This window comes from Kalmanozyma brasiliensis, assembly GCF_000497045.1.
Source record: "Kalmanozyma brasiliensis GHG001 unplaced genomic scaffold PSEUBRA_SCAF3, whole genome shotgun sequence".
In the NCBI taxonomy this organism is placed as follows: domain Eukaryota; kingdom Fungi; phylum Basidiomycota; class Ustilaginomycetes; order Ustilaginales; genus Kalmanozyma; species Kalmanozyma brasiliensis.
In genome coordinates, this window is record NW_015961970.1 from 1,721,453 (window position 1) to 1,745,762 (window position 24,310).

Genomic DNA, 24,310 nt, shown 5'->3' on the forward strand with positions numbered 1-24,310 from the left:
GGTGCTGCGAAAGACGATCCAATGATGTCTCGATTCTGCGCAGCAATTCTTCGAGAGTGTGAGATCGCGGTTCATGCAGGGTGCGAAATGCCTGTCAAAAGCCTAATCAGCGGTTTGGGGGGTGGAGGCATGGGCGGCGAAATTTGTCTCAAGAAGAACTCAGCCAATTTTGAGTGGGGCTGGCTGTATGCGAGGCTTCAGGGTTGCCACTCGCCACCCTCTCCAAACAGCTGCCATTCCTTCCTTACGCCTATCCGTTCAGCTTTCCTCGAGTCGTCACTGTCTGGTCACTCGAACGGAATACGCTTTCCGTAGCCGCAAAGATGTCCAACGTCCGCGGGCCGACGTCGGCTTTGACCGAGTTCCTGAGGGAGCGCGGTATCAGTGCAAGAAACACCAACCGTTTCCGCCGACGAGATCAGGATCAGACAGATGCAGCAGCAGCAGCAGCCGCAGCGGACAGCCCGCAAGCTGCCTCGGCCTCCCCTTCTGCTGCTTCTCCATCGGCAGCTCCGCGCCCTCGACGCCCCTTGGCCCGCAGCGGCAGCTCTATGAACTTCGAAGAGGATGACGAGACGGACGAAGATCTACCCGAAGCTGCCACCTCAACGGCCGAGGCGAGCACCAGCTCCAGCAGACCAACTCGAGGCAACGGAAAGAAGCGCGCCTCGCAGACTGAAGTTGCCGCCGAGGCCAGCAGCAGCAGCACAACTAACGGCAACGGCAAGAAGAAGCTCAAGAAGGGCGACGAAGATGACGATGACTACAATCCAAAGGGGAAGAAGGGCCCTGCGCCCGACGACTGGGAAGACGCCATCGGTCTGCCTCAAGCCAGCAGCTCCCGTGCCAATCACTCCTACGCCAACCGCAAACCCGGTAGCATCTCCTATTGCGGCATGTGCAAGATGAAGTTTACCATCACCTCGTACACCAAGATGTCCGACAAGGGTCCGCTTTGCCATCGCTGTGGCCCGACCTACAAGGGCAACGGAACGGGCCCGGACGCAAAGGCAAAGCCCGCGCCGAAGAAGAAGCAAGTCCGTCGCAAGAACCTGCAGGACGGCCTGCGACAGAGCTTCCCCAGTCTACAGAGCTACTGCATCGAGGTCGTCAGTCGTCACATCGAGGATGTCGAGGCTCTGGGCCAGATCGGCTTCGTCAATCTGGACGCCATCAGCAAGTCGATCTCTAAGAACCGCAGTCTGAACCCGACGACACTGCAACTCTTCCTGTCCCCGTCGATCACCACCCTCTCGCTGTACGATTGCAGCAAGCTTACCAGTGAGTCCTTGCAAAGCATTGCTACCTTTGCACCCAACCTCGAGCACATCAATCTGCAGCTCTGTGGTATGCTGGACAACGACGCCATGGACGTGTGGGCACAGAAGCTTCCCAAGCTCAAGAGTGTTGAGCTCTACGGACCTTTCCTGGTGCGCAAGGAGGCCTGGCATCGCTTCTTTGAAGCTGTCGGACCCCGTCTGGAGAGCTTCAAGATACGAGAATCGCCGCGATTCGATTTGTCGTGCGCCGAAGCGATGGTGAAGCACTGCCCCAACCTTCGCGAGCTTGGCTTGGCGCAGATTGGTCCGCTGGACAAGACGATGCTGCAGCCTCTCGAGAGCTATGGCGAGCAGCTCACGTATCTCGATGTCTCGGACCCAGGCGTGTCCGCTCCGGGTATTCCGCCCAAGTCGCTGGAAGACGACGAGGTGGTCAGCCTGCTCAAGGCCGTGGGCAAGAATCTGACGCATCTCGATGTATCCAAGAACATTGATCTCACCGACCGCATCGTCAAGGAGGCGATCACGCCGTACTGTCGCAAAGTCAAGACGCTTCGCCTGATCGGTCTCGAGAAGATTGAAGCCGAGACAATGGCGGGCATGTTCAACGACTGGGTAAGCGAAGGAGTCTCAGGTGTCTCTCATTTGCACCTGGATCGAATGCTCAAGCTCGACGACAGCTTGATGGAACCGATGCTCAAGCACTCGGGGCCTGAGCTGGTCGAGCTATCGCTCAACTCGGTGGATGGCATCACCGACAAGGGCCTCGAAATTCTCGCCAATGCGAAGAACCTGCCGGTGCTGGAGACGCTGGACCTCTCCTTCGTACGAGCGGTGGATGACGACAGCCTGGAGAAGATCTGCAAGAACCTGAACAGCCTCAAGAAGGTGTTCGTGTTTGGCTGCAACCGCATCAGCGATTTCCTCAAGTCGGAGCGGGTCAGAATCGTTGGCAAGGAGAAGTATGCCACCTGAGACGCTCGAATCTCTCGCCAGGGCCACTGCAGCACATCCTCGGCACTCTTGTTTCCGCCATCGCATTTCGATTCATCAGTCCAACATCAGTTCAAGCCATCAGGTGTCTCTTCTTGTTCGAATCAAAGGTCGTCGTCATCTCCAATCCAGCGAGGTCATGAAGCGAGAAGAGTGAAAGGCCCAGCTACCGGTAAGTTGTGCTCGGGACCGTCGGCCCGTGAGTAGGGGAGCTGAGCTTGAGTCTGATGAAACACGGAGCCCCAGGCCCGAAGGCTTGCAGCGCGCCTGCAGGCACAGCCTCCTTGAGAACCTTGCGGAGCCTTGCATCGCATTCAGTGAGACGCTTGTGAAGATCCTTTCGCAGACACTGTTGAGCTTGATTCTCACCACATGTCCAGAGCTACGAGCAGACGAGCTTGCACCATGCCTAGAAGGGGCGCTGCGAGACAACTGAGCACGGGACGTCCCGCCAAAGGGTCACCGGTCCGCTATTGTCAAGAATCGAAGCTCAGCGAGGCAGGGCGTGGGATTAATTCTGCGGGCCGGTTGAACCCCGCACTCAAAAAAGCTGGCCGGTGCAGGTTGACAATGCGGGTGGAGTCGAGCCTTGCATAACGCTCTCTCCCCCCTCTGGCCCGGGATGACTGAGTGAGACCTGAGCATCGGCGCGGTTACCTATTTTTTGGTCTTTTAGAGCGCACTTTCAAGGTCAACTTTTGGCAGGTCTGAGCTGAGTGTTACGACATCGGCAAACTCAACAAGGCTCGCTACGTGCTTCTCCGTGGGCTTCCTTGGCTTCTCAGCTTCTTCGCTTCTTATCGGATCTGGATCTTTCCATGCTGCCTACTGAATAACGTCGGCCTTCTTCTTTTGTAAATCGGCCCGAGTTCACAGCATAGTGTCAGATTGTGTGTCAGAGGTCTCCCTCGCTGCGTCAGAGTCTGTCCCTACTCGTCTCGGTGCGCTTGCTCCGTTAAGGTGCGAGAGTGAGGCCCAAGCGCCATTCTGGAGCCGTGTCCACCCTTTCAGCGCAGCTTATGTTCAGCCCACCTCCAGCATCGCATCCCCCTGCATCTGCATGGCATGACCAGCAGCATCCCACCTATATCACTCTGAAGCAATCTACCTGTCGACGTCGACAACATGGCGGTGGTCGGCAGTGCTTCGTTTCCACATTTGCAGCACATTGCGTCGCCAACGAATTCGGCGGGGACGATGTCAAGCCAGCCCTCTTCCTCTCGAGCCATGGACACCACCATGTCACTCGGGCGTTCGGACGCTCAGCACTATCATGGTGGGCCGCTCACACGCGAGAACCTAGCAAGGCTGCCCAACCACGGCGGCGCCACTCTTCCTGGCCGGCTGCGATCCCAGACTCTGTCACCAATAGACTCACCACTGAACTTTCAGCGAGGCGCTGTGCTAGGCTCAGCGCTGGGTCGTGTCAACACCATGGACAGCTGCAGAGCGTCTATCTTGACGGACAGCACCGAGTTCAGCACCTCGAGCACCATCAACCGAGGATACGCTGCCCGCATCGATGTCAACGGCAAAGTGAAGCCGCTCTCCTCAACGCCGGACAGGCATGCTTGCCAGACCATCGCTTTCCTCGAAGGACCCTCCGACTCGGTCGACTACAAGACCTATCGTCCCGGCGACGAGATCAAGGGCGCTGTACACCTTCTCCGCAATGACCCCGAGCGCGGCTACATCACTGGCATCAAGGCTCGCATCCGAGGAGATCTCGAGACTAGTGTCTTCGGGGTCGGCGACTCGAGCTACTACTCGATGGACAACGAACACGGCATCGCTCGTCGCCAGATGCTCTTCTTCTCCGAGCAAAAGACCATCGCCACCAAAGCGGATCTCGAAGCCGGCGCCTTTGGGCTCGAACAGACCGGTCTCGTTGACCATGGACGCCGCAACAACCTCGCTGTGCCCTTCAGCTTTGTGCTGCCGTTGAAACTCCACGCTTCTGCGCTTGACATGCTGGACAGCAAGCTGAAGAAGTCTTTCAAGCGAGGCAAGCAGTACATCGATCTTCCGCCTTCGGTCGACATGGAGACTCGCTACGCTCCACCAAAACAGAGCCAGCGCTTCGGCCAAGTCCGAGACAGGCTTCACGGTCAAAAGCTGCGTCCAATGGCCCGGATCAAGTACGAGATTGACATCATCGTCAGCAGGCAGCGATTCGGATCGATTCTGCTCCCGCACAAGCGCGGTGAACGCATCATTCTCGCTTTCGCTGTCGAGCCTTATCCTCCACGCACGGCGGGCCTGGCCGTGCCGACGCTCGAGCCCATTAGAGCTCGCCGCACCACATCTCGAAGCGATCGCGCCATCTCGAACGACAGATCCGCTGCATCGGACACCGTTTCGATCAACTCGAGCGAGACGCCGGAGGAAGAGTCGGTCGACGATGACTCCTGGGCTTCCGATCTCGGAGGCTTCCGCCGCACGCAGGAGATCTTCGGCGCTCTGCCCTTCGAGGCTCCCCCCGCATTTGGTCCTAGCTCGCTTGCCCGCTCGGTCTCAGCGAGGCCTGGGCTTCCCGGTACTCGACGCAAGAGCTACATCAACGTCAAGGAGGGTGTCGACGGCCGTATGAAAGGCTGGCTCACGCACTCAGTCGAAAGCACTCTCCCCGGAGGGGGAGGCTCGTTCGAAGCGATTCTGTCGGTTCCGGCAATGGCCGCGCTGTACATGGAGACCAAGATCCCCTTCAGCCTGGAACTGCGCATGCCCCAGCACCTCGTTGGCTCTTACGTTCCCGACGTCCAGCTTGGCCTTGTTCGATCCGTCATGACCTACTCGCGCCTCGGTACCCTCGTCATCGAAAAAGAGGACCCCGACAACCTCGCTGGCTTCAGCGGCCCGCACTCGTGGTCCGAACGCATCCGTATTGTCAACATGGACCGCCAGGCCGATACGCATCTGCCGCCCTTCTACGAGCAAGGCCAAGCACGGCAGATCTACACGGGCAACTTTGCCATTGGACGATACGAGAAGATGATCAAGGCGGGCTCGTCGTCGCCGCTGAAGCAGAAGCTGATTCAGGAGCCCGAGCTACGTCTGGTCGTGCCTAGCTTTTCGTTCAAGGCGCTGAGGATCGAATACAGGTTGCGAGTCAAGATCTCGCTTCCTGAGGCGGGAACGTCGACGACGGCTGCAGCGGGTGTGAACAGTGTGGTGATGGAGACGCCGCCCGTACATGTCGCTGCCAACCCGGACACGGTTGACTTCACCAGGCAGGATGCGGCGGAGCAGTTGGATGACGATTCGCTCTCGACTGTGGACGTGCTTGATGAGGACGAAGAGCGCTTGATCGAAGCATCGGCTTCGAGAATGCGTCGTCCAGTCACACCTCCCTCTCTGGCAGCTCATCACTCTGCAGACGATGACGAAGAAGACTTCTCCGCTCAAGCCACGCCTCTAGCACGAACGCCCCTCCGCCGCTCCCTCGACATGACCGCCCTCACCAGCCTCGCTACCCCTTCTGCAGCCGAAAGCGAGACCCTGATCTCCTCCGCAGCCTCGATCATTAGCGAGTCGAGCTCCTCCGCGATGGAAGTCCCCTCGCTCGACCCCATCCCGGACGAAGCCGATGTGGACGAAGAGGACGAGCTGACGGAACAGCTAGCACTCGGTCTCATCGATCGTGAGCACGCTGCAGCCGTCGTCGCCGCCCGCGCTCGCGGTCGCGCCGCTACCATCACCAGCATCCAGCCTCCCACGCAGGCTCTGCCCAGCTACTCAGATAGCATCGGCATCCTCGGCTAGCTCCTTCCCCTCGATAGACTTGTTTGCTGCATTTTTCTGCATCCTGTTCGCATTTCCGTTTCACGCACTTGCTCATCGGTGTCTCGTCGCATTCGCATCCTCGCTTACGTCCAATGTCCTCGTTCATTGTCCCGTCCCTTCACATGCAATCACGACGCTTACTTCGCATCACATCGCTAACGGGTCGAGGCGGCCGCCTCTGAAGAGTGAAGCGCCCGTCGCCTCATCCGCATCTGTGCGTAGCCGTTGCTGACTAGGCTGACTGAGCAGCGTGACTTTAGCGGAAGCGCCCTTTGGCATGTCACGTTTGGGCTGAGTATTTCACCACCTCGTTTCCACTGAGCCGTACCTACTTTCTCTACTTCCAACATCCCGCTTCGAACTCCATGCCCTGTCTCCAACGTCGTCTCTAGCATCGATTGGCTGCATGTCTCGAACATCCAACGAACACCTCGGCGACAATCTCAGGAAAGACCTACACGTTAGTCACCCACGAATGCCAGAGCCACCTTTGCCAAAAGGAATCTGGACCCCGGAAGGGTCCAAAGAAGCTGCGGCTGGGAGGAATCGAACATCCGTCTGCTCGGCAGCAGTATCCTGAAGAAACAGGGACCCACAACGAGCCGTGCTAACCACTATACTACAGCCGCTTTGATGGACTGGTATAGGACGTTTCAGTACATGTACACACCAATGACAATATTAACACGCGAGCGGCGCGCTGCATTCAGACGAAGGACGACTTGAGCCTCTCATGTTCACGCACAACGGGGAGTTCATATGCGTAACCCTTGCACGCACACAGCAGTCAGTGCATGTGCGTAGAAGCCCTCTCGCACGCACATGGCGGTTCAATCATATGCGTCGAAACGCTCCTCTTCGAACATGGCGGATTGCCCAGGTGCGTACAAAGGCTCCTCTTATGGCGGATGGTTCATATGCGTAGAACATCTCTTTTATGCATATACTGGACCAGGTTTTTTGTGGAGATCATGCTCGAGCTGTACCGCACGCTGCAGTCGCTCGGCATGGAATGGCGGGCCAAGCCTCCCACCAAGCCTTCCAAGCCCGATGGTGACGCCGACTCCTCGCACCACGACGACGGCACCTCCAAACCCGGTGACTTTGCTCCCTGTTCAATTTTCGTACCAACTCGGTCGCTCTGCCCCCTGCCACCTCGCAGCTCATCACCCTCTTCACAAACTGAGCAGTCGCATCATTTCAATGGCTTGATGGTGACAGTGACACTAACTTGACAGACAGAGGGAGGTTCATGACTTCAGTGACATGGGGAGATGGACGCCGTAGACCACTGGAGTGACGACCGGAACGGACGATTCCAGGCGCTATGAACTGGACAACATCAAGAATGCCTCGGATTCTCAAACACAGAAATCTACATCTTCGAGACACACAGATGAGTAGGAGAAGTTGCCTGCAGATGAATGATCAGGGCTTGGGTTGCATTTTTGGTGTGAGAGGGCGATGCGAATCAGACGAGCACCCGATGGCCCGAAAGACAGCGTCCCCTGGATGGTTACAAAGTACAAGAAGAAAGAATGCAGAGAAGGACAACCACCGCGCTTAGGCAACGAGGGTGGAAGCGGTAGCGGCCTCGTACTTGAAGGTAGGAGCGACGGCACCCTTGGTCTTGTAGTAACGAGCGAGACGGTGGATACGCGACTCGATGAGAATGAGGCGGAACTTGGAGTCCATGTCCTTGCGGTTGCGCTCCAGGTGCTTGCGCACCGAGACGGCCTTCTTGATGAGGTGGTAGAGGTCCTCGGGGATCTGAGGAGCAAGACCCTGCGACTTGAGGATACGGAGGATCTTGTTACCGGTGACGAAACGCACCTGGGCGATACCCTGCGAGTCACGGAGCTGAACACCGATCTGCGAGGGGGTCATACCCTTACGGGCGAGCTTGGTGATCTGCTCAACAACCTCCTCCGGGGTGGTCTTGAGCCACGAGGGGGGGGTGCGACGGTAGGGCAGAGCCGAGGCGGAGATACCCTTTCCTTTGGCTGGAGAGGTGGTAGAAAATGGTCGAAGGGCGAACGGAAACATATTAGTCTTTCTGGATGCGGATGTCGATGTGGTTGGATTGGCGAGCTGGCTCTGCATGAACAAGTTGTTCCGTCTTGCCTTGATCACGATCGTAATCAGCGGGACTAATGAATCCGCTGCTCGGTCGAGGCCAGCAAGGTGGAGCCGACAGGCTTGGATGCCGTGATCGCCAGCAAACCCATTCTGTGCCGCATGACCGAACGATGATGCAGACGAAAACGAAACAATGATGCTGATGCAGGGTGCTCGCCAACTAACGGTGAACACTTACAGTGCATGCGACCCATTTTGGCTGAAGATGGTCGAGTGTCGTGAAGAAAGTCGAGTCGAATGTCGAATGCAAATGGTGGTGGAGAGTCGGACAGAAAGACAGCAAACAGTCAGCACTAGACCAACATGAAGCTCGTTCTACATTCGATCCTGTTTCCCAGAGGTCGCCCTGCTTCACGCATCCTCTCGGAGCGTTCCACAGTCACCTGCGATGCCTCGTCCTCCACCTTTGACCTCGATGGCCAAGATGATCATGCAATGTCGGCCGCAGAGCTGCTTGCTCTCAGCTGTTGGTGCTGGTCGGTACTCGTTGTGTTGGCTGGAATGCTGGGCGAGGTGAGGCTGCTGCTGCTGTGCATGTGCGTTGGTGCTTCAATATGGTCGAACGGTCGGTGCATGATCATCCTCCATCGTTTTGTCCTTTCGTCCATTGTGCCCCTTCGAGCGATGCCTCCATGGTTCCAAAAATCATCGGGACAGTACCTGCAAGATATCTGTCGTCCTTAGCTGATGTCGATTCCTTCTCCTCCGGGATAGATGTCTCTGTTCATCGGTACATACCTGTACAAGGCAAATGAGAAATTAGACGCGGTCAGATGCTTTGCTCCGATGCAGTGCTGCCCGTGACTGTATGGCTTAGTACACACCTAAATATTCTTGATCTTGAGGATGATGATGATGGGATAGATTCCTAGAGGTAGAGACGAGGGACTGATGGCGAGCAACACCTCCATTCACCCCAGCCCGCACACACTGCCAAAGGCTGCCTTTGGCTGATTCTAAAGCACTGCAGCAGCTGGGTGTTCTCAGCCGTCTCCAAATTCCAACTTTCCGCCCTCACAAAATTCGGTTGCAGCTCGCATTGATCCAAGGAAGCTTGTGCACGTGATTAGCCTCGGCCGAGGTTTGAGAATTCTTGCACGGCCAAATTCAAGTGTGGCCAAATTCAAGTGTGGCCTGCAGGCAAGTCTCAGCGGGTTGGTGAGCGGAGGCCAGCTGCTGGAGCTCAAGAGCGAAGATCCGAGTAAGAGACAGCCAACACACACCGGCCACGAGCAAGCAGTCAGCCAAGCACGACTTTGCGATTCGAGTTTGCTCACGATCCTCTCTATCCTCATCACATCAACTATTCGTCAAGGTAGGTGTTCAGTCACAGCATATGTTCGATCGCATCAGCACGCATCCGCAGAGACACAGCACACCGCACAGCCAGCAAACAGCACCGTCTAGCATCTCCCAGCCATCACCCACCCAGCATTAGACAGCAGAAGACGACCGACCGGCATCCATCGATGACGAAGCAGCACATGTGTTGCTTGGCATGCGTACGATCATATCGATGCCTGGAGCCTTGCATGGCAAAGAGGAGACGAGGACAACGAGGGCGTATGGAGGCAGGGTATGACGATCTCAGGGGGCGGCAGGCGCCTACTCAATCATGATGGTCGTCCAACTCATGGACAGAGCGGACATTCATCGGCATGCTCTCCGTTCACGTGGTAGTATCTGATGCAGCAACGCAGCGATCCAGCAGCATGTGAAGAGGGGATTTGGGATGCCTAGCGGCCTGGTACGGTCCGTCCCACGCAGGAGCTTCATGCCGCGTACCCGTCCATCTATCGATCAGTGGTCAACCCTTCGCGCTATCCTGATGTTTGTAGCCTCCGATCTGTCGGGAGCAATCACCGTCATCAGCCCACACACAATAATTGCCAGTCTCACAACCTCATTGCCAGTCGCACAACATCAAAGAGCCGGTTCAAGTCACCCATCACCGACGTGCTGTGTCTCTTGCCCATTCGTCTATGCCGCATCATCAGCGCACTCGCCCGCAACTCATCATAGCCGACGTACTCACCGCTTCATATTCTTCCATTCCTCGACTCACAGATGAAGCTCAACGTTGCCAACCCTGCCACGGGTGCCCAGAAGTCTTTTGACATTCAGGATGAGCGACTTGTTCGCTGCTTCTACGAGAAGCGCATGTCGCAGGACGTCGAGGTCGACTCGCTCGGCGAAGAGTGGAAGGGCTACGTCCTCCGCATCGGCGGTGGTAACGACAAGCAGGGTTTCCCCATGAAGCAGGGTGTCCTCCTCCCCAACCGTGTCCGCCTGCTCCTCTCCAAGGGTGACTCGTGCTACCGCCCCCGCCGCACTGGTGAGCGCAAGCGCAAGTCGGTCCGCGGCTGCATCGTCGGCTCCGACATCCAGGCTCTCCACCTCATCGTCGTCAAGCAGGGCGAGAAGGAGATCCCCGGCCTCACCGACGCCGACTCGACCGTCCCCAAGCGTCTCGGTCCCAAGCGTGCCAACCACATCCGCAAGTTCTTCAACCTCTCCAAGGAGGATGATGTCCGCCAGTTTGTCGTTCGCCGCGAGGTCGTCTCCAAGAAGGAGGGCGCCAAGCCATACACCAAGGCCCCCAAGATCCAGCGTCTGGTGACCGCCCAGCGCCTCCAGCGCAAGCGTCACCTCAAGTCGCTCAAGATCCGCAGGGCAGAGGCCCAGAAGATCCAGAAGGAGGAGTACGACCAGCTCATCTCCAAGCGCGTGGCCGAGAAGAAGCAGGAGGTCGCCGCCCAGAAGGCTGCCCGCAAGTCGGCCAAGAAGGTCTCGGCTTAAGCGGTTCTCTAGCATCTTTCTTGTTCCCGGTGTCATCTTTTCTCCTCGCATCATCACTTCCAAAAGACGGGACGGCGACCTGCTCGCCTTCCTGACTAGAGCCACGTCACGAGAGAAGGCTCGAGACGTTTCTCTGTATACACACTATCACGTCCTTCGGTAGTCGAGTACGAGGCTTGCCGCCATCAGTATCTCGTTACCTCACCACCCGCACACACACCTTGAGAGAGCTTTCCTTGCGACTAGCGCAGCCGTCCTCTGTTTCGTCTATGTACGCTCGCCTCGCTTCTCTTCAAAAATCTGAACCTGTACAATGACCCAAAACCTCTGGCACTGGTCTCTGTATCATGAGCGCTGCCTGATGGTGATCAGCTTATGCCGACGATTCACCGCCACACGTGAACATTCCTGGCTTGCTACGCCTTGGTGCGCTTGCACGTCACACCTCAGCGCTACGCGTGCAGAAGCGGAAGGAGAAAGTCAAGGGTCGTGGAAAAGCGTACAGATCGTTGAAAGATCCAGGGACAAGCAGCGACGGGTTGAGGCAGGACCTGGCGCCCCAGCAGCGGCAGTCCCGGTATCAGTCCGAACGACAGCAGCAGTTCCGGCTCGAGCACGCCCAAGAACGGCGAAAGCACAGGAACTGGCCTTCTGCAATGCCACTCCGGCCTACGCTCTCCGGATCTGTCGGTCGATATGGCGTCGATCAACTCGAGATCGCTGAGTGTGATGTTCAACTCAAGGATTGTCCCGTAGAACGAGACGAGACGATTCAGAAGGCGTCGAGGAAGCGTCGGTCCCTTTCAGTGCATTCGTGCGTGTCGTATGCCATTGCGTAAAGGGATCTGATTCGTGGGAACGAATCAGTGGTTGGGGGGATTGCTAATGTTACAAGATGTGAATGCTGTAGGTAGGTCCGCTATCAAGCCCTCGACTCGGAGTCGGTCTCGTCATCGTCATGAGCGACCCTGCTGTATCCCCTCCTCCCTCGGTATGGGTCGCACCAAGCGGGAGGCTTGACAATGCCATTGAACAAGAAGGTGCCGTACACCAGCAGGACGAAGCCCAACACCTGCAGACTGCCCGATGCCAGCCTGAACGTCTCCCAGCCCAGATACAGACTGACTCCCCAGATACCAACTGTCCTGCACGTGTCGATGGTGCTTCTCGCAGTTGCGGAAACATTGCGGGTGACGGAGAGACCGAAGAAGTTGAAAAAGGCGATGGTGAAGCAGATGGCGATCGAAGTCCATAGGATGATGGGGATGCCGATGATCTGGTAGAACCCGGCGGTCATGTCAAAGTAGCCGCCACGGCCCTCGGGCGTGCGGCCAACAAAGTAGTGCAGCAGCGGCATGATGAGGAGCACCGTGATGGAGCCGAATACGCCCTCATAGCCGACAGCAAGGAGGGGCTCGACCGAGTAGCGCGACATGATCTTCTCCTCGAGCACGAATTGCGAGGCGGTGAACAGCTGGGCGAAGAGGATGAGCAGAACGCCGAGCAGCGCTTGGGCAGACTCGGCCAGCTCGTCGTCGCCGTCCTCGGCAGATCCGGACACTTCGGGCTGCTTGAACGCGGTTCCTGACAGACCAACGACCGAAACACCCAGCATGACAGTCACCAGGCTGAGCCACTGGAAGAGGTGCAGGTGGCGGCCGAGGAAGGCTACCGAGAACACACCAACCCAGAGCACCAGCGCACCTCGCGTCATCTGGTAGATGCTGACAGGGGTGAAGAGGAGACCGACGTTCATCAGCGTGGTTCCGCAGATGTCGCAAAGGGCGGGCATGAAGAAGAGGAAGATGGCTTTGCCGGACATGGTCTTGCCCTTGACAGCACCAACTTCGTCGGCGTCGATGGCATGGATGTAGCTGCTGTCGTTGATGTCGGTGAATTCAGATCCGTCGAGCTCGCCTGGCTGAATGGCGCGCGATGCGATCTCGAAGGGAGGCGCGGGAAGGGTTGGGTTGGTGGGCGCGTGCGTGGCGCCAGTGTGAACACGACCACGAGTAGCTTCGTAGGTTGAGATGGCAGAGGTACCGCGGTTGCGAGGCGATGGATCGCTGTCGACAATGATGCCCGAGTCAGGCTCGGATTGCAGCAGTGGCTTCTTGAGCGCAGCGTCTCGTGCCGCGCTGCCAGAGAAGCGTGCGTAGATGATGCGGAAGAGGACGGGGAGCAGACAGAGACATTCGCCCAGGAACATCTGCAGCGTCTGCCAGACGGGTTGTTGAAATTCTTGACGCTGTTTGGGATCTGGCGAGTCGCAGTTGGCGACACACTGCATGTCTTGATACTTGTTGAGTAATGAGTTGCCGATGCCGGTGATCAGCATGCCAACGACGAGCGCGGGCACGAGTGACCGTGTCAACATCTTGGACTGGTTATGTGGGTCCTGAGTTTCGAGGTGGTCCTGATATGTGCCAGTCAATGGCGGTGATTCTGGGGAAGGACCTGGTGCAGCGGAGGGTTGCTGGTGTCGTAGTCGCTGTTGTCCGAGTGCAGCGGAGGGATGTATTTGAGAGGTAGACAGCGCCACCAGCTCGATGCTGCCTGAGTTCCGGCGCGTTATGGTCCTGGTTCAGGTGTTGAGATGAGACGCGTAGATATCCGATGCTGTGCGAGCGTGGTGCAATGAATTTACTGTGATTGATCTTTCTTGAGATCGAACGAGTCGAACTTTGCGAGTATACGACAGCGGCGCGAATGAGCAAAGAGCGTGCTTGAGGACGGCGAAGACGGAGCGAAGAGGCTGGCTGGATGTGTGGGATAGCACGCGAGAGGGGTCGTTGGAGGAGATGAGGTGAAGGGTCGGTTGAGTGAGGACCGACCAGATAAGGTGACGAATGAGCAGTGGAGGAGTCAGAGCCGATGCATGGCAGAGACAGAGACCCTGACTGGAGTTGGGTGGATGATTGGCAATCAATCGCCCACGCAAGCAACAGTCGACCACTCTATGCGGGCGCCAGCGTCACCAAGTCGAAACTCCGCATCATGCTGGTGCAGCTCAGAGAGCCATGCACTCACAGACTCGTCTGACTCGGTCATCAATAGAGCGCTGACCCACTCGAAAATGCAGCAAAATTGAGTTGAGTTGATTTCAGATCCACCCAATCAGCCGCTTTGAGGGTCTTGAGCCAGAGCCCGCACCGCTGTGCTAAGTTACTACCGCACGTAGCTTGGTGAAAAATTGGACCCTTGTTAGGCCAAACCTTAGCCTCGACGGATCCGATTTCTTGCTCAGCTTTCGAGGTTTTTGGAAGCTTTGCCTACATCCGCTACGTTACCTCTTACTGCATCCATCCTCATCACTCGCCGTCCTCCTTACAGTCTGGCCGACCGGCCAGCAACTCCGCCACCTTGCTCACAGATGTACAGTTAGTCTAGATCGCAAGCATGGTCGTCATCGACTTTGACATGGCCGCAACAGGAGGCAACTCCAATGCCACCTTCTCCGACTCGCCCTTCTTCTACGACCGATCCGATGCCAACGGCGCCGGTCAGGCCATCTACAAGGACGCACACCATGTGCAACCGCACTCCAACCCGCGAGTCAGCTACTACCACCCTTCTGGCGTGGGCGACTTTCACTACGGCGAAAGGCATCCCATGAAACCCGCCCGCTTGACCTTGACCAACCGGCTCGTCCTTGCCTACGGCCTGCACAAGCACATGAGCGTCTTCACACCGCGCGAAGCCACCAAGGAAGAGCTCGAGATGTTTCACGACAGCGACTACGTGGATTTCCTTGCCAACGTCACGCCCACCACACCGCCATCTGCTGCCTTCACAAAGTTCAACTTTGCCGACGACTGCCCGGTCTTTGACGGCATGTACGACTTCTGCAAGGCGTATTCTGGTGCCTCCCTTGCCGGTGCACGACGGCTTGCCGCGGGCGAGACCGACATTGCCATCAACTGGTCCGGCGGTCTGCATCACGCGAAAAAGTTCGAAGCCTCTGGGTTCTGCTACGTCAACGACATCGTGCTGGGCATCATGGAGCTGCTGCGCCACCATCCGCGCGTGCTGTACATCGACATCGACATCCATCACGGCGACGGCGTTCAGGAGGCCTTCTACAACTCCAACCGCGTCATGACCGTATCATTTCACAAGTACGGCAACGACTTCTTCCCCTGCACGGGCAATATCGACGAGATCGGTACGGGTTTGGGCAAGCATTTCTGCCTCAACGTGCCATTGCAAGATGGCATCGACGACTCGGGCTATGTCGCGCTGTTCAAGAGCGTCATGGAGCCATGCATAACGACCTTCCGCCCCTCCTCCATTGTTCTCCAGTGCGGTGCGGATTCACTTGGACTTGACAGGTTAGGATGTTTCAACCTGAGCATTGCGGCGCACGGCGAGTGTGTGCAGTTCATCAAATCCTTTGGTTTACCCTTGCTCGTCCTCGGCGGTGGAGGATACACCATCCGCAACGTTGCCCGCTGTTGGGCGTACGAGACCTCCGTTCTCACCGGCTGCAGTATTCCGGACACACTGCCGAGCACGCCCTACATGGAGTTCTTCGCACCCACCTACCGCTTGCACGAGCCGACCCAAGCGGGTCGGGTGGAGAACCAAAACTCCAAAGCGAGCCTCGAGAAGATTCGCGTGCAGATCCTCGAGCAGCTGCGCTACCTTCACGGTGCGCCGAGCGTGCAGATGCAGGAACTGCCGCCCGACCTCGCCGGCGCCTGGGTCGAGGAGGAGATCAAACCCTAGATTCATGTATACCCCCCTCCGCTTCTCATTGTACTTGTAAGACTCGCTGTACTTCTACCTCGTTTGGAAAAGTTTGTATTGATGAAGACTCATGCCTGCGTCCAGTCCATCTGATCCTGTACGGTTTCGCCGTTGACCTCGAACCCGATTCGCAGTCTCAACCGCGCCGAAGCGCCAGGGGGCACCATAACGCGCAGAGCCTGCGTCTCGGTCGCTCCTGGCTGCACGGTCGCGTTCGAGATGGCCTGCATCTGCAGCTTGTGCGTCTTGGGCACGGCGGCTTGGAAGTTGACGTTGCTGACGGGGGTCGCGGAGGAGATGAAGCGCGCTGTGATGTTGACAATCTCGGGGCGTGCGGGGTTGGTCGTCGGTGTGAGCGTGATGGTGAGGCCGTGCTTGGTGTAGACGGTTTGTGCTTTGGTGGTGGGTGCAGCGGCGGGGGTGGGGACTGCAGCGGGCGCAGGGGCGGGAGAGGGTGCAGATGCGGTGGAGGAGCTTCCGTCGAGACCGCCGAGAAGGTCGAGTCCGCCATAGGACGAAGGCGCGGGTGCTGATGGCACGGGAGCCTGCTGCGGTGCAGGCGTGCTTCCACTATCACCAAAGAGACCGAGAATGTCGTTGACCGAGCTCTTCGGTTTCTGCGCCGCCGGTGTGGCCGCCACTGCTGCGGGCGCACCACCCATATCGCTGCCACCAAAGATGTCCGCCAGCAGATCGTGCGTGCTCTGCTGGGTGGAAGCGCCTGCGTTCGACCCTGCGCCACTGCCACCGCCGCTCGAAACAGCCATCTCGTCGCCCATCAGATCCAACAGCGCATCCTTGTCCGATCGGGTCGATCCCACCGGCTTGGCCTCGCTCACCGTGCCCAGCACCGTCTGCTTGATCTCCGGTGGCGGCATGCTCTCCAACACGCCCTCGCGGATATCGCTCCTCTTGAGCAGCGTCGCAAACTCGACACTGCGCTGCTGGATCTCGACCTCAACGCTGCTCTCAAAGCTAGCGATGATGTGCTCGATGCGCGACTGCTGCGATGCGTCCGTCAGTCTCGTGTGCAGCTTGGCCAGCGACGTCAGCACAAACTGACGGATCAAGCCGTTCACATATGGGCTGTCTAGCACGGACGACAACAGATCGACCACGTCCTTGGGCTGCACCTCGCGCACCAGCTCTTCGTCCTCAAAGTTGCCTCCCTGGATCAACACATCTCCAAACTCGCCAATCACCCACACGGCCGCCAGCGTGAGGCTCTCCTGCGAAAAGTCCTGGTGCAGCGCGGAAAAGAGCTTTTGCACCGTGTACGCCTGCAGCTCGGGCGTGTGGCACACGAGGCGGATGAACGCAGACAGAATCTCTTCACGCACGTAGCTGCCGGCGAGCTTGAGCACGCGCAGCACCGTGTCGATGTGCCAGCGCTTGTTGGGCGCAAACTTCTCGGCGGCAAGGCAGATCTGCGTCGTCATGCCCAGCTTGAACTCGTTGTCGGCCACCTCGAGGAAGGAAAGCAGTTCGCGGGTGAGGACGCGCACATTGCTCTCGTTGATCAGCGCGTAGCTTAGCTCCAGCGCTCGACGTCGGATCGAAATGTCGCCGTCGCGCAGACAGTCGAGGATAATGTTGCGGTGGCGCTGCACAGCGTTGGTGTCCATCGAGACGACTTTGCTGAGCGTGTTGAGGGCCACGTAGCGGATGTTGTTGTCGCGATTGCTGAGGAACTTGCCGAGAATGTTGATGGCCATGACCCTGAGCCCGTTGTCGGCATCGATCTCGAGGATGGTGAGGACGGTCTCGTACAGGATACTGTTGCCGACGTTCTTGCTGGCTTCGGTGTTGGTGGCCACCTGGGCGAGAATGTCGTTCATGGTTTCGGAGGCTTGCGCGTTCTCCTTTCCAAGGATGCGAAGCAGGCGGAGGATCTTGACTTGCAGAAAAGGATCAGTGATGCCAGATACGTCGTGCTCGGGCGAGTAGCCAGTGGTTACGAGCGACTTGAGATGCTGGACGAGCAACGGCACCGCGCGCCTGTATTCCTGCAACGCCTCGTCGTCCTGTCGGCAGATCTCGATGGCCAGCGTCACGGCGCAGAGCAGCACACCGTGGTTCTTGTCCGAAAGCAGCTGCTTGGTGCGGTCGACAAAGTGATCGATGAGGTCGGGCACCTTGCGGACGATTCGCATGGCGCAAATGGCGGCTTTTCGTCGAATGTACGTGTTGCTGCTACCCATGAGCTTCTCGATCTCGTTACACAGATCTCTTGACATTTCTTCGGATGCAATGTTGGCAAAGGTGCAGAGCGCGAGACCGCAGACGTACATGTTGGAGTGCTCCATGTCGTTTTTGAGACCGTTGGTGACCAACGTCAGTACCTCGGTGTTCTCATCGAGCAAGAGCATAATCCCAAGATAGCCGAGACGCTTATCGGTGAAGCGGGGCGTGGCTACCAGCTTGAGACATTCGATCTGACCGAAATGCGCGGGATAGCCAAGCATGTGGATGTAGAGCAGCTTGGCGATGTTGTTGTGGCGTGCGAAAGGGTCCTCATCCTTGAAAGCGGTTCGGATGGAGGCGGACTCTTTTTGGATGAGCGATCGCTCGTCGGCTTGCGTTTTACATGATCGAATGGCTTTGATGAGCGCTTTGAGGTTGTAAAGGCCTGCGCTGGCCAGCAGACCGCCCAGACGAGGGTCGAGCGCGGCGACCTGCTGCTGCTTCTGGAAGAAGGTCGACATGTTGGTGTGGCCTCGAGAGGGGAGGGATCCGACGAAGGGCTGAGAGGGACAGCTGGTCGTGGAAGCGGGTCAGCAGATGCCGCTGATCGAGCTCCCTCTCGCTGTGTAAGGCGTCGAAACGTGAGCAGCTACGAAGTGCAGACTCGTGAAGGGACGAGACCGAGAGATGAAATGCGCAAGAGAGGAGATGGAGGAAGAACAGATGGTGATGGTGTTGATCGTCGGCTTATTGAGCTCGACAGCGCGCGTGTTGCAGCTAACGCGGGAAAGTGTGTTGCAGCAGATCTCGGTCTCAGGCTTCGGCTGTCGCCCTTACGCTCGAATTTCCAGACCTGGTCAGAGCGTCATTTTCCGGATCTTTCGTGGCCCTCGCCGCTTTCGACAAGTCACACACACTCCCCTCCTGACCACAGTCGCGCGCTCTACTCTGTCGACTTGAGTTGCACAATATGGGTTGGATTGATCACGACACGGACAAACGAGTGAAAAGGACAAACAATCAACAAAAGATGGACAGAAAGACAGACTATGCAAAAGGGGGAAGGCGCTCGAGTGAGTGAGCCGTTTATTCGTTACCGAAGCCCATACCCTCCTCGATGGCCAGGGCGAGCTTGCTTTCGAGCGTCTCGAACGAGGGATAAGGGGGCAAGTCGATGCGGTTGAAGCAGGTATGCGACTTGGGAAGCTGGTTGACGTCGCCCGACTTTTCGATGGTGAAGCGTCGAGGCCCATCCGAACCTTGGAGATCCTTGAAGCCGTTGACGGGGATCCTCGATGTGCCAGTAGCGAACTGCAACAGGCGCGACTTCTTCTCGGTCGGCCATGCGCGAACACACTGCCAGAACCACTGCACCACCTGGTCCTGCTCGGTAAAGCCACGGTAGTCGGTGAACTTCTTCCAATCGTCGCAGTCGATTTCCGACATGCCGCCAATGAGCAGCTCCAGCTCGCGCTCGTCAAACACATTGATGAGATCTTGCGGGATGAGCTCGGTGAAGCCCGAGATGAACGCCTTGAACTGCTCCTCGACACGCTTCGAGATACGCCACTCGGTCATGAGCTCGACGTAGTCCTTCTTGTTCTCGTCGGTCACGTCCACCTCCTCCCCGCCAGGCTTGAGTTCGACGGTGACCATCTCGCCGAACTTGTCCTCGACGGCCGTGAAGGTCTCCTCGACGATGCCTTCAATGCTGTTGTCCAGCATCCACTGCAGCGAGCGGTGGTAGTCGGCGTCGACCGACTCGAGATCGCTGAGCGTGATCTTCTTCTTGAGAATCATCTTGTAGAACGAGACAATGAAGTAGGCGTCCAGGAAGCGTCGGTGGAAGATGGCCAAGCCGAGCACACGGCCGATAAACTTGAAGTAGTTGAGGTGCTCAGGGTTGATGCCCGAGTGAGGGTTGATCTGCAGCGTGTAGTTGTCGTGCGCACTGTACTCAAAGAGACAGTAGAAGGGGTTGAACATCTCGTGCGACAGCAGGAAGAAGAACTCTCGCGAAAGACCACCGTAGTCCAGGCCATCCTCGCCATCGAACTTGATCATGAGACGCTTCTTGAGATCGTTGGGCTGCTGGCGCATGATCTCAGCATACGAGTCCTCGAAAATGTGCGTACGGCGAACCTTGATGTGGCATTGACCGGGGATCGGGCGGAGCGCAGGCTGGCTTCGGAAGTAGATGAGTTTGCGACGGAAGTCACGCTTGTACTGGGGCACGTTCTGGTCGAGACTCGAGGGCAATCGAGGGTCGTCCCAGGTGGTCGTCTTGGTGTTGTGGTCCACAAAGTAGACGCGGGCGGTCGAGGTGAGACGCATCTCCCAGCCGCTGGGAAGAGGGCCGAGCTGCGAGACGCTCTGGGGCTGCACGGTGAGGTTGCTGCCGTTGGGGCCCATGATTCGCAGGATCTGCTGTCGTCGCGGGTCCACCCAGGTGGTGGTGCGTGTGTTGTGGTCGACAAAGTAAGGGCGACCTTCGGGCGTGTGACGCTGCTCCCATCCAGCAGGCAGGGGACCGTTGCCAGCCGTGGTGCTCGAGCCTGCGGGCAGAGGGTTGGTCGCAGCCGGCGTTGTGGCGGGGCTGTTGACGGCCGAGCCCGTTGCAGACGAGCGCGAGGCGTCGCCATCGTTGACGCCAAGGAAGTCATCGGCCAGAGCTCGGTTGCTATGCCTCTGTCGATCGGCTGCCGAGATGCTAGCAGCAGCGGCCGTGTTGGCACTCGAGCTGGTCGAGGGTCGAGTCCAGGTCGTGGAGCGCGTGTTGTGGTCAACGTAGTAAGTGCGTCCGAGGTGATCCGTCCTCCTCTCCCAGCCACCCGGCAGGGGTCCATACTCGTCCGAGCGCGTGTCCTGCGAGTTGGTAGCGCGGGCCGTGGTCGACGCAGGGGCAGCTGACGACCTCGCTTCACTTGTGGCAGCGGAAGTGGCAGCCGGAGTCGTGGAAGAAGCCGCTGTGGAAGATCCGAGAGCGGACGAGCCTGCGGGGTCGACGGTGGACGTGGGTCGGCTAGAGGAGTCACCGTTGGTGGAGGCAGAGGAAGTAGCGGCAGCAGCAGCGATCGCGGCAGCAGCGGGTGCAGCGGTACCACTGGTAGCGGTGGATGGACGGGTGTCCGTGCGAGTAGCGCCAGGGGAAGCTGGCGTGGAAAGCGAGGCCGACGAGGCGTTGGAGGCGCCGGGGACGAGAAGGTTGGTGGGACCGGCGGACGAATTGTTGTTGATGGGGGTCGAGACATTGGTGTTGAGGTCGATGATGAGCTTGCCGTGGACGACGAGGTTGTCGTTGGATTTTTTGAGCTCCTTGTTGAGCAGACGCTTTCCACCGAGCTCGAGGTCGAGGACATCAGCGACGCGAATGTTGATGACGCCGAGGAAGCCTTGGTCGCGCTTCTTGAACTTCTTCTGATCAAAGATCTGCACGGCGATGACGGAGGAGTCGGTGACGTTGACATCGAAACTATCGTTCCAGTACGGGTTGAGCGTCTTTTTGATGACCGAGGTCGAGTGAGTCTGCTCTCCGTCGACGGTCACGATGGCGAACGGGTCTGGCAAACGGAAGACATCGCGCTTTGCCAGGCCATCGGCGGCGACGACAGTGATGCGGATCTTTCTCGAGAGACTGCCTGCAGCGCGAGGGTTGACCATGTTGGTATCCGGACTAAATGGAACGGACGGACGGCTGGGTGGAAAGGACAAGAAGGACGAAGTGATTTCACGACCGGTATGCTGCGAATGAACAGAGACGGAGCGAGAGCCAGTAATCGAGCTGCTGCAAAGCGATTCCAGTAGCACAGACTGATGTTTCGGCGATGGATGAATGCGCAGCAGAGACGAAGGCAGCGATGAGCCTAATGTAGATGTCGATTCGGACTGCTGAGACCGCACAAGCTGAGAATCGAATGCACGTGACCGCGGCTGCGATGGTGGACGGACTGCTGGAGGATGCTGGCTCGAGATGTCAAGGAGGTGAGAGGATATTCGAGGTACGGAAGGGGGAGCGACGATGGTGGAGACGAGGGTGAAGGGATGATAGCGATGGAAGAGTTGCAAGTGCACTGCCTTGGTGGAATGGAATGAAAGGGTGGAGAAAGGCGACTTTGGCCCAGGCCGTAATCGAGTCTGTGAGTGTGCTGTGCTCAGCTGAGCTGCGAACAGCGCGGACCGGTGAAATTATACTGGTGATGTGCCTGGCTTCCCGCTAGCCCCGTGCCGAAGACCTGCAGCTTACTCGCGTGTGAGCAGAGAAAGCGGTGGCCTGAGGCCTCGATTCGTAGAGAAATGCTGACTGCACAGACACACAGAGATAATTGCCTTGAAATCTTTCGGATTCAACTTCCTTTTAAGCCCGGCTTACAGGTCTACAAATCACCAGCGCCTGGTCACAGTGTTTCGTGATTTCAGGTTGGGAAAAAGGGCGAGAAAAATCGTGAGAAATTCCAAATTTTTGCCTATTTTTGAAACAAATCACAAATTCAGTACGGCATGTCCGCGGCTGATCTTGCCGGGAAGAACTCAACTCGTGAATCGGCGGGTGCCTACCGACCACGACATTCACTGCAAGGATCTAGACTTCAATCACGCTTCTAGACAAGGCGATTATTTGACAGCATCAGGCAATTGAGTGGCTGAAGGGACGTCGGATTCGATAGGTGCTGTAATCGCATCGAAAAGATGAAGAAGCAGGAAGTAGAGACACGACAAGGGTCGCGGAAAGGGGGCAGAAGAGCTGCACGGAGCGAAGAAGCGAGAGGACGACGGACGGAGACGCTCTCTTGCTGGAGACGGGAGACGATATCTTGACATCAAACAAGGCCCTCGCCGACACCAGCAGCTCGAAAACCTCCGTCGATTGCAGGAGCACCCTGGCCCGCAGCGCTAGGTCCGTTGACGTAAGTGGGCACCTGCTGACCCTGCAAGCCCTTGAGCTTAGCCACTTCCGACTGCAGTTGACGAATGTTGTCCGACTGGGCCTTGAGGTCTTTGGACTGACCCTTGTCGTGGAGTGCGCTCGTGACGGCAACGGTACTCGCAGTCCCCAGCGCGGTCCAAGCAAACAGATTCTTGGCCTTGCTCTTCCAGCCTCCGGGCTGGCTTGCCTTGATCCTGGCAATCTTGGCCTGGATGTCTTCGTTGTTTTCCTTGAGTCGTCCAATCTCCTCGCTGTTCTTGAGGATACCGGCGTGACCGTCAGCGATAGCATTGCGGTGAACGCGAAGGTCGGTGTTGTGATTCTCGAGGACGGCCTGGTGTCTGCCCAGGGCGGTCCAGGGATCACCGGGTCCCGCAGCGACAGGCTCGCGCCAAGTGACCCCCTTCCGGGCGAGGTCGGCGGGCGAGGGGGCGGGTCCAACCTGTTGGCCGACGGAAGTCTCAGCGCGTACCGAATCAGAGGACTGGACATAGTGGTTTTCCTCGGGATTGTACAAGAACGTCTTGGGCGTAGAGGACCCGGGGCTTCCTATGTGAGATTTGGCCTCAAAGATCTCAGCTACGGCTTTACCCTTGCCAGAAGATGCGGCTGCACCTTCGAAGTTCTCGATCAGCTCGCCTGCGGTCGTACAGAAGCAACATAGCGAAGGAGCAAGATCATAGTCAGCCTCGGAGTTTCGCGGTATAGACGAGCCACTTCTGTAGCTGTAAGGATTTCTCTACTCACCGACCGGTGGAACACCACGACGCTCCTTCGTGCCGTGCTGGGGCTGTTCGTTGCCATTTGTTTCGTTGGGGATGGTGCGCTTCACTTTGACCTGGACGAATCGATGTTGCTGCATTTCGTGCAATTGGACCGCTGCGACGAGCTGAAGGACCACAAGCAGCGTGCTGAAGGTAAAGAAGAGCTTCATGATGGCTGAGACACCCACCTTTCAACTTGGACGTGGAGGATACGGTTGGCAGATGTTGGAGCTGAGACGGGAACTTTGTGGCGGCACTCGTCCTGCTTATATTTCTCAGCTCAAAGTAAGCAGATCCTGTCAGGGGTATCCCGAAAGCAGCTCTTGCTCTCCCACACAACCTCATCGTCTTCATCTGGGCCCGACTGTCGCTCTGGCGACAATGGCGGGAGCTTCATTCCGTACTGATCGACACCCACCGATGTGGCGGAAGGTTGACTGGGAGCCGTGATCAATCAATACGCTTCATCGATGTCAACACATCTTTCAATGGCTGTGCACGGGTCATCAGGAACATCTTGTTGGCAGTGAAGGGGACGATTACGGTATCAGGCTCGGGTGGGAGTGGCAGGCCGCAATTTTCCGGCCGGCTGAAATTTGAGCATCCGCCCAAAATCACTTTTTGGCTCGCTCGCTCGCTTTCTTCCACATCTTGAAACGCTGAACCCCTTCGCATGCTTTCCTCATCATCATCAG

At 57.6% G+C, this 24,310-nt stretch overlaps 9 protein-coding genes and 1 non-coding gene across 10 annotated transcripts; 4 read left to right on the forward strand and 6 right to left on the reverse strand.

The window, feature by feature from the left end:
• Positions 1-323: 323 nt before the first annotated feature.
• Positions 324-2,255, forward strand: PSEUBRA_004500 (Leucine-rich repeat, cysteine-containing subtype; the record flags this gene model as incomplete). The annotated part of the gene is made up of 1 exon (XM_016438038.1): positions 324-2,255. The coding sequence occupies one exon, from the start codon at positions 324-326 to the stop codon at positions 2,253-2,255; it is 1,932 nt and encodes a 643-aa protein (XP_016291578.1).
• Positions 2,256-3,500: 1,245 nt separating this feature from the next.
• PSEUBRA_004501 (uncharacterized protein) lies at positions 3,501-6,035 on the forward strand (the record flags this gene model as incomplete). The annotated part of the gene is made up of 1 exon (XM_016438031.2): positions 3,501-6,035. One exon carries the CDS (start codon positions 3,501-3,503, stop codon positions 6,033-6,035), a length of 2,535 nt encoding a protein of 844 aa, XP_016291579.2.
• Positions 6,036-6,587: 552 nt separating this feature from the next.
• Positions 6,588-6,685, reverse strand: PSEUBRA_006516. The gene is made up of 2 exons: positions 6,649-6,685; positions 6,588-6,622 (listed from the first exon to the last, which is right to left on the reverse strand). It is a non-coding gene; the product is annotated as a tRNA-His (tRNA).
• Positions 6,686-7,619: 934 nt separating this feature from the next.
• Positions 7,620-8,389, reverse strand: PSEUBRA_004502 (Ribosomal protein S15; the record flags this gene model as incomplete). The annotated part of the gene is made up of 2 exons (XM_016438053.1): positions 7,620-8,059; positions 8,374-8,389. 2 exons carry the CDS (start codon positions 8,387-8,389, stop codon positions 7,620-7,622), a joined length of 456 nt encoding a protein of 151 aa, XP_016291580.1.
• A 1,873-nt stretch (positions 8,390-10,262) lies between these two features.
• On the forward strand, positions 10,263-10,994 carry PSEUBRA_004503 (Ribosomal protein S6e; the record flags this gene model as incomplete). The annotated part of the gene is made up of 1 exon (XM_016438037.1): positions 10,263-10,994. One exon carries the CDS (start codon positions 10,263-10,265, stop codon positions 10,992-10,994), a length of 732 nt encoding a protein of 243 aa, XP_016291581.1.
• Positions 10,995-11,916: 922 nt separating this feature from the next.
• PSEUBRA_004504 (Nucleotide-sugar transporter) lies at positions 11,917-13,371 on the reverse strand (the record flags this gene model as incomplete). The annotated part of the gene is made up of 1 exon (XM_016438050.1): positions 11,917-13,371. The coding sequence occupies one exon, from the start codon at positions 13,369-13,371 to the stop codon at positions 11,917-11,919; it is 1,455 nt and encodes a 484-aa protein (XP_016291582.1).
• Positions 13,372-14,393: 1,022 nt separating this feature from the next.
• PSEUBRA_004505 (Histone deacetylase domain protein) lies at positions 14,394-15,722 on the forward strand (the record flags this gene model as incomplete). The annotated part of the gene is made up of 1 exon (XM_016438025.1): positions 14,394-15,722. One exon carries the CDS (start codon positions 14,394-14,396, stop codon positions 15,720-15,722), a length of 1,329 nt encoding a protein of 442 aa, XP_016291583.1.
• Positions 15,723-15,811: 89 nt separating this feature from the next.
• PSEUBRA_004506 (Clathrin/coatomer adaptor, adaptin-like, N-terminal) lies at positions 15,812-18,448 on the reverse strand (the record flags this gene model as incomplete). The annotated part of the gene is made up of 1 exon (XM_016438047.1): positions 15,812-18,448. The coding sequence occupies one exon, from the start codon at positions 18,446-18,448 to the stop codon at positions 15,812-15,814; it is 2,637 nt and encodes an 878-aa protein (XP_016291584.1).
• A 565-nt stretch (positions 18,449-19,013) lies between these two features.
• Positions 19,014-21,587, reverse strand: PSEUBRA_004507 (uncharacterized protein; the record flags this gene model as incomplete). Its single annotated transcript, XM_016438044.1, has 1 exon — positions 19,014-21,587. One exon carries the CDS (start codon positions 21,585-21,587, stop codon positions 19,014-19,016), a length of 2,574 nt encoding a protein of 857 aa, XP_016291585.1.
• A 1,157-nt stretch (positions 21,588-22,744) lies between these two features.
• PSEUBRA_004508 (uncharacterized protein) lies at positions 22,745-23,713 on the reverse strand (the record flags this gene model as incomplete). The annotated part of the gene is made up of 2 exons (XM_059465318.1): positions 22,745-23,490; positions 23,599-23,713. The coding sequence occupies 2 exons, from the start codon at positions 23,711-23,713 to the stop codon at positions 22,745-22,747; spliced, it is 861 nt and encodes a 286-aa protein (XP_059321527.1).
• Between the last annotated feature and the right edge of the window lie 597 nt (positions 23,714-24,310).